The sequence below is a fragment of the Sander lucioperca genome, chromosome 8 (assembly GCF_008315115.2).
Source record: "Sander lucioperca isolate FBNREF2018 chromosome 8, SLUC_FBN_1.2, whole genome shotgun sequence".
NCBI classification, from domain to species: Eukaryota; Metazoa; Chordata; class Actinopteri; order Perciformes; family Percidae; genus Sander; species Sander lucioperca.
In genome coordinates this window covers 200,001-207,500 of record NC_050180.1, presented here as the reverse complement: position 1 = coordinate 207,500, position 7,500 = coordinate 200,001, and the positions used below count along the sequence as shown (strand labels likewise).

At 45.0% G+C, this 7,500-nt stretch overlaps 1 protein-coding gene across 9 annotated transcripts in view; it reads right to left on the bottom strand.

Annotated features, from left to right (window-relative positions):
* The window catches only part of LOC116066827 (zinc finger E-box-binding homeobox 2-like), a 67,446-nt gene that overhangs the window by 7,428 nt on the left and 52,518 nt on the right, over nt 1-7,500 (bottom strand). For all 9 annotated transcript variants that reach the window (XM_036004210.1, XM_036004214.1, XM_036004213.1 and 6 more), the window contains one exon: nt 1,960-3,749. In XM_036004210.1, coding sequence (XP_035860103.1) covers nt 1,960-3,749 — 1,790 coding nt within the window. The remainder of the gene's footprint in view (nt 1-1,959; nt 3,750-7,500) is intronic.

The following is a 7,500-nucleotide window of genomic DNA, read 5'->3' as shown; positions in this document are numbered from 1 at the left end:
GCAGTTTGTGTGTCTTGGATACATTTAAATTCCGACATATATGTAAATACAGAAGGACAAGTACCAAAGCATGAAACTAAGACTAAAAAGCATCAAAGCTTAAAAAAAAATGGCCAAAGTGACAAAAAGTGTGTCAGAAAACGCATCAAAAAAGCTTCGTAAAAAAGTTGCAGAATCTGCCAAATATTTAAAAGGAAACCTTCCTCATTGGGAGATCCCCAGGGAGCCCCTGCAGGAAGTTTAGGCTGAAGTTCAAGATGTTTTCACTTTGTTTTTAACAAATTGTTTCCCGTTCCAATATGCGTTTTCATTGAACTGTTTGTCCCAAGGAGCCCTGCAGAGGGTCTACCGTTCTGCAGCTTTCAGACCCTAAAGTGTGCAGGAGACTCTGAATGCGTCTGATGATAATCCCACACCTGTTGCCTCCCCCCCAGAGACACCTTCTGGTCGCCCCCCCGACCCCCCCAACGCCCCAGCGCCGGTGTGATCCCCAGTCTGGACAGAGCTTAAAGGTAAGTCCCTTAAAAAGAAGGGGGACATATGGGACTGGGGGACTGGGGGCTTTAGATGAAGTCTTTACACCGAAGACAGACAACAGGTGAACCTTCATAATATCATATATATTATATTATAATATATATATATATATATATATATATATATTTATAATATATAATATATAATATATATTCTTTGCACATTCTGCACTCAACCCATTCAGCCTCTTCTCTTCTCTTATGCAAGTTATTTTGTATACAGTATATTTGTTTCTGTACGTATTGTTTATTTCATATTAATCTTTAATGTTTGTTTGTTTATGTTTGCACCGATCACCAAGGCACATCCCACATAACTTGTATAGCAATAAAATCTTTTTCTGATTCTGTTTTTTTACCATTTATGTTACGTATGTGATGTTGTGTATCTGTGTGATCAAACTACGTAATAAAAATAAATATAAATATAAATATAAATAAATATAAATAAAAATAAATATAAATAAATATGAATACATATAAATATAAAAATAAAAATGAAAATAAGTATAAATAAGTATAAATAAATATAAATAAATAAATATAAATATAAAAACAAAAATAAATATAAAGCTGTCAGATGAATGTAGTGGAGTAAAAAGTTCAATATTTCTCTCTAATATGTGGCGGAGTAGAGGTACCTCAACATTTGGACTGAAGTACAGTACTGGAGTAGATGTACTTAGTTACATTACAACACTGCAACCTGGACTCTCTGTCTCCATGTTTGTGTGTCTGAGTGTCTGAAACTGGTCCAGTATTAAACCAGAACCAAGCTGTAATGTAACCCTACAGGACAAATGTTCAGCAGCAGTTAGAGTCACTAAAAGTTCTGTTGTTGCTGCTGACAGACTCAGATTATTATTCTAAGTGTCTGACAACATTATGGGATGGATCCCTACAGAGATAGACCTTTTAGTTAAAGAGTAAGATCCTTTTAGTTTAACATCAAACAGCCCCAAAATCGCCATCACCAAACTACAGCAGACTCCATGTAAATAATCAGGACTTTTATCATCGTAAAACACACTTCATTCAAAGTGGACAGAAACTAAATCAAACTATTAAAAGCCGTCTTGGTTCATCTTTCCACTGTTCCAACAATCACCACTCTGGTTTGGTTGAAATAAACCCTTAATTCACCCATTTACATGTGGAAATATGCTGGCTCTATACACGCTAAAAGTCCTGATTATTTACATGGAGTCTGGTGGAAATATGCTGGCTCTATACACACTAAAAGTCCTGATTATTTACATGGAGTCTGGTGGAAATATGCTGGCTCTATACATGCTAAAAGTCCTGATTATTTACATGGAGTCTGGTGGGTTTGGTGACATACGAGTGTTAGTAGACTAAAAAGTTCTTTAGTCGACGACAGCCCAGTTTGAAATGCATCATGAACAATATGCAATGTTTTTACCTGGAAACCTGGTTTCCGTTGGTACTTTCTCCGCTGCTGCATCTCGGCGAACGTGGCGGCCCCAGTGGCGTAGGTGTAGGCCATGTGGGGCAGCAAGCTCATGGGGTCGAGGCCCGGGTATGGCCTGAAGCCCGGGATGGAGGCCTGCGCCGGAGACATGAAGGTGGGCGGAGGAAACGCCCCATGGGGATGCAGAGACGTGTAGAAGGGATTCATCCCAAAGTTAGGACTGGGGCTTTTCTCCAGATGGTGCACGGAGTTCCCTCCGCTGTCCGAGCCATGGACTTCCTTCTTGATGTTGGCGAGATGCAGTGCCTCGCCGTTGATGAAGCCGTTGGCTCTGGGTTGCTTCAGGAGCCTCTGCGCCATGATGTGTTTGGGCAGCGACAGATCCAGTGGTATGTCTGCATGGGCTTCCTCTGATGCTACGCTGTTCGGCGTGTACAAGCTGCTCTGAGAGTTCTTGGAGGAAGTAGACGAAAGGTTGAGCGGTGACGGAGTATCGCTCCGCAAGTGGTCCAAGTTGTCGAGTGGTTTGTCCCCGCTTGTACGACTATTGGCCTTCGAGATTCTGTGGGAGGCGTCGCCGTTAGCGAGGTGTGAATCTACACTAGGGAGAGACATCTGCGAGCGGCTGAAGCTGTCGGGAGGAGGCGATCTTTTCCTTGACCCACCTCTGTGGATGTTCTGGTACTGGTTCTTCCACTGCGCGAACCACTCCTTGACAAACTCTTGCGGAAGGCCTACGGCGATAGAAATCTTGAGCAGTTCCTCTGCGTTGGGCTCCGTGTTCATGGCGAAGTACGCCTTGAGAACAGACACGTGGTCCTTGAAGGGGTTGTTGGGGCTCGTGGCACGCTCGATGCCGGACATCTCTGAGGGTATCGCTGCTCGGCGTCCCACGGGACCGCTCTCCGCCGGCTGAAGCACGGCTTTGATCTCTTCGTTCATTTTGCACATGTAGCGCTCGTGCTGATGCAGCGGGATCGGCCCGGCGAACGCCTCCTTGCAGAACTGGCAGGAGAACGGCACGAGGTGGTTCTGCCCGTCCGGATATCTCTCCTCAAAGTCCCCCGAGTGGTTCGGCTTCTCTTTCTTGACGTCCGCTTGCCTCTTGGAGTCGTCGATGAGACTCTTCGCCTCGTTGACCTTCTCCAGCGTGTAGTCGATGATGCTCTTCGTGGCGCCACTGCCGGCGTGGAAGCCCCTTCGCTGCTCCTCCATCTGCGCCCCGAGTTCCTTCATGTACGCCCGGAGCTTCGAGATCTCCTCTGGGTTCCCGTCCGTCTGCTGCCTGCACACGGTGTTGTCCACGATCTGCAGCACCCTCTGCACCTCGCTCAGGTTGTTGCCCAAAGATCCCGAGAAGTGCGGTAAATCCAGCCCGATGGCCGCCAGATGTTGCAGCGGGCTTCCTCCGCGCCCGTTCACATAGACTGATCCCCCGAAGCCGTGCTGCGATGCCATCAGCAGCCGGTACTCGCTGAAGTCCATCGGCTCTGCTTTGATGGCCGGCAGCGAATCCTGAGCGCCAAGCAGTGGATCCGGTGCTCCAAGCAGCGGCGGGCGTCCGTTCTCCAGTTTGTGGCGGAGCTGAGCGAGGGCGGGGCTTCCAGGCGACGAAGTGGTGGAGTTGGGGGAGGAGCCGGGCTTGTTGCCGTGGTTTCTGTTGCACGCTCGTCCGTTGACTGCGATCGGGCCGATGCATTTCTTGCTGCTGATGTGCGAGCTGTAGGAGCCGGAGTGGGAGAAACGCTTCTTACAGTTGGAGCACTCGTACGGCTTCTCGCCTGCAACACAACAACACACATCACGTTATGTTTTCATCGCTGCATCGTTACGTTTCATATAAAGACAGGTGAAGATGACAGGAGCAGCTGAAGATCTGCCTGGGTACAGAGGAAGATGATAAAAGATTAGCAGTTTGGGCAGGCGGGGTGCACGTTTTGACAGAGCCTGAGGGGACCTGTACCCCGTATATTTTGTCTGCGGTCTGGGAAACTTAGGATATTTTTTGTGAAACCACACGTGTGTTTTAACTCAAATGCTGGACTTCAGTAAACTTGCTTAAAGGACCATTCCGGTGCAAAATGACCCTAGGGGTTAATAACGTGTACCGAGTCGACCGTTCTCTGGGACATGTTGTCATGCTAATCTAACGCGTCTCTAGCTTTACAGTTTTTCCCAATTGCTAAAACACTAAACCCTATTGTCTGAACCAAATGCTCAGTTGCCTGAACCCACTGATTGAATCAATCACTCTTTTGGCAAAACCATAAGCACTTTTCACCTGTTTAGACACAACTTGCCAACACATTTTCATTGTGATGCACCCGTGCTGCATAATGGTGAGCACAGGTGACAAAAGTCAAACACAATTAAAGCACAGGTGTCACCACTTGAACACAACAACTCAAAATTGATCACACTTGTGGCTAATGATGTGAGGGAACATATAAGCCAGTTCAGAGAGCACTGGTTTGTGAGGCCCTACAATGGATAGAAATCTGAGAGGAAGAGTTTGTGTGAGAGGTGGTCAAGGTGGTCGAGGTGGTCAGCGAAGACAAAGAACAGTAATATCCGATGAAATCAGAGCTACTGTGATTGACCATGTTCTTGTCCATGGTATGAGCATGAGGGAGGCTGGACAAAGGGTACAACCAAACATCAGTAGATTCACTTTGTCCACCATAATCCGAAGATTTAGAGAAGAGAACAGGTAATTACCTTTTTTTTGACATTATAGTACAGTATGTAAATGTTGACTGCAATTACTGTATGACATACTATATACTGTACCACAGTATACTGTAAGTAAATATATGTTTCAGTACATCACTGTACCAATGTACTGTAGTATTGTAATGGAGGGTTGGTCTAACTGTTTGTAGGCCTAGTATTCCATGTATATTTTTTGTAACTCCATGTTCTCTTTTTGTAGAATTGAAAGACTGCCACATGGGGGTGGGAGGACAGGTATGTTCTCCCCACACCAAGAGACCCTAATTGTTGATATGGTCCGTGAGAACAATGCCATTAAACTGAGTGAAATTCAGCAGAAGATCATTGAGGACCATGTCAATTTTGAGGGTATCAACAGTGTCAGCCTCTCTACTGTTGATCGTGTCCTCAAGCGCAACAGACTGCCCATGAAACAGCTATACAGAGTGCCCTTTGATCGCAACTCAGACAGAGTCAAAGAGCAAAGATCCCAGTATGTACAGGTTGGCATATATCCAGACACATTCAATGTTGATTACTCTAAGTAGTGATTTACTGTAGTGGCCTAAATCACTTTTCTGTATCACTTACAAAACTATATCTATTTCTACAGAGGGATTTTCAACTGGATGCAATGGAAAGACCCCATGAATACATCTACATGGATGAAGCTGGGTTTAATCTCACCAGAAGGAGAAGGAGAGGCCGTAATGTGATTGGCCATCGGGCCATTGTTGGTGTTCCTGGGCAGCGTGGTGGCAATGTCACAATGTGCTGCCATCAGCAATCATGGGGTTGTCCACCATCATGCCAACCTGGGGCCCTACAACACTCACCAGCTCCTCATTTTCCTCAATCACATGCGAGATGCTCTGTTAGGGCAGCAGGATGAGCATCCCATCTATGTTGTTGTTTGGGACAATGTGAGTTTTCACAGAGCCCTCCAGGTTAGAGAGTGGTTCAATATGAACCAAGGTTTTATCAATCTTTGCCTTCCACCGTACTCCCCTTTCCTAAACCCCATTGAGGAATTCTTCTCCTCATGGCGGTGGAAGGTATATGAACGCCAACCTTACACCAGGGTAAATCTCCTGCAAGCCATGGGACTTGCCTGTGGTGACATAGGTGTGGAGGCATGCCAAGCCTGGATACGGCATGCCAGGGGTTTTTTCCCCCCGTTGCCTGGCCAGACAAAATGTGGCCTGTGATGTGGATGAAGTCCTGTGGCCTGACCCAGTACGGAGACATGATGCTGTGGCTGAGTAATGCACTTATTTGTATATTTTTGTACTTTATTTTTACATGGGCTTACTGTACACAAGTGGCAAACGCATAAGATTTCTGTTTGTTTTTACAAGTGCTACGTGTAAATGCCCAAGATTTCTGTTTTGTCTTTTTGTACAAGTGCTAAATGCACAGGGTTTTTGTTTTGCAACATGCATTTAGCCTACAGTGAACAATAAACATTTATTTCTCCAGCTTCATGTCCTGAGCATTGTGTTTTCTATTTTTCTACGTAGTGTTTAGTGACTGTTCAGTAGTGTTTTTAATTTTGATTGACTCGGGGCACGATTTGACAACATAGTTCAGTTTTGAGCACAGATTGAACTGTTTTGAGGTGAAAGTTTGGTTTTGTAAGAAGAGTCTGAGGTTTTGTAAATGTAGCTTGAAAATTGGGTTTTGTGTTCACAGTTTAGAGAAAAGGAGAGCAGCTTTCAAGAAATCTTGAAATCTGTCTTAGCAATCGAGAAAAACTGTAAACAAGCTACCACAAACTGGTGGTTAGCTGCTAACGCTAGCTTTCAGGGCAGAGGGTATATCTCTATTTCTACACCTAACAAGACTCAAAATATCACCACCCTTCCACGGTAGCATCATGAGGTCCCTACACGTTAACCCAAGCATTGAGAACTGTGTAAGTGTACAGACAGTTTATTAAAAAGATGGTTTATAAAGACAGTAGTGTTCATGCTAGATGGCGGCCGCATGTAAACATGAACGCTACAGTCTTTATAATCTATCTTTTTAATAAACTGTCTGTACACTTACAACGTTCTCAGATGAAAAAAGCGCACAAATGAATAAGTTGGAGTCAGGCCTTAGGGCCTTATTTTAGGTATGAGTCCCTACAAAAGTAAACTCTTATTTTGTCTCGTGCTGTGAAAGTAAAGTCTGAAGAGAAATGCTTCAGTTGAAGCTGTTTTCACTGTCGTATTTCTTTACTAAAATCACAGAGTAGTTGTGTTTACATCCTTATTTAATACTGACCAAAATGATGTCTCTGTCACCTTTCTGTCCCCTCTTTGTCGCCTTTCTGTCGCCTTTCTGTCCCCTCTTTGTCGCCTTTCTGTCCCCTCTTTGTCCCCTCTTTGTCACCTTTCTGTCCCCTCTTTGTCGCCTTTCTGTCCCCTCTTTGTCACCTTTCTGTCCCCTATTTGTCCCCTCTTTGTCGCCTTTCTGTCCCCTCTTTGTCACCTTTCTGTCCCCTCTTTATCCCCTCTTTGTCACCTTTCTGTCCCCTCTTTGTCCCCTCTTTGTCACCTTTCTGTCCCCTCTTTGTCCCCTCTTTGTCACCTTTCTGTCCCCTCTTTGTCAACTTTCTGTCGCCTTTTTGTCCCCTTTGTCACCTTTCTGTCCCCTCTTTGTCGCCTTTCTGTCACCTCTTTGTCCCCTCTTTGTCCCCTCTTTTTCGCCTTTTTGTCGCCTTTTGTCATCTTTCTTTCCCCTTTTTGTTGCCTTTATAAACTACATATATATATATATATAGGTCAGGTTACTTAGTACCTGTAGGTAAACTAGTTTTACAGTCTAAGAGGCAGG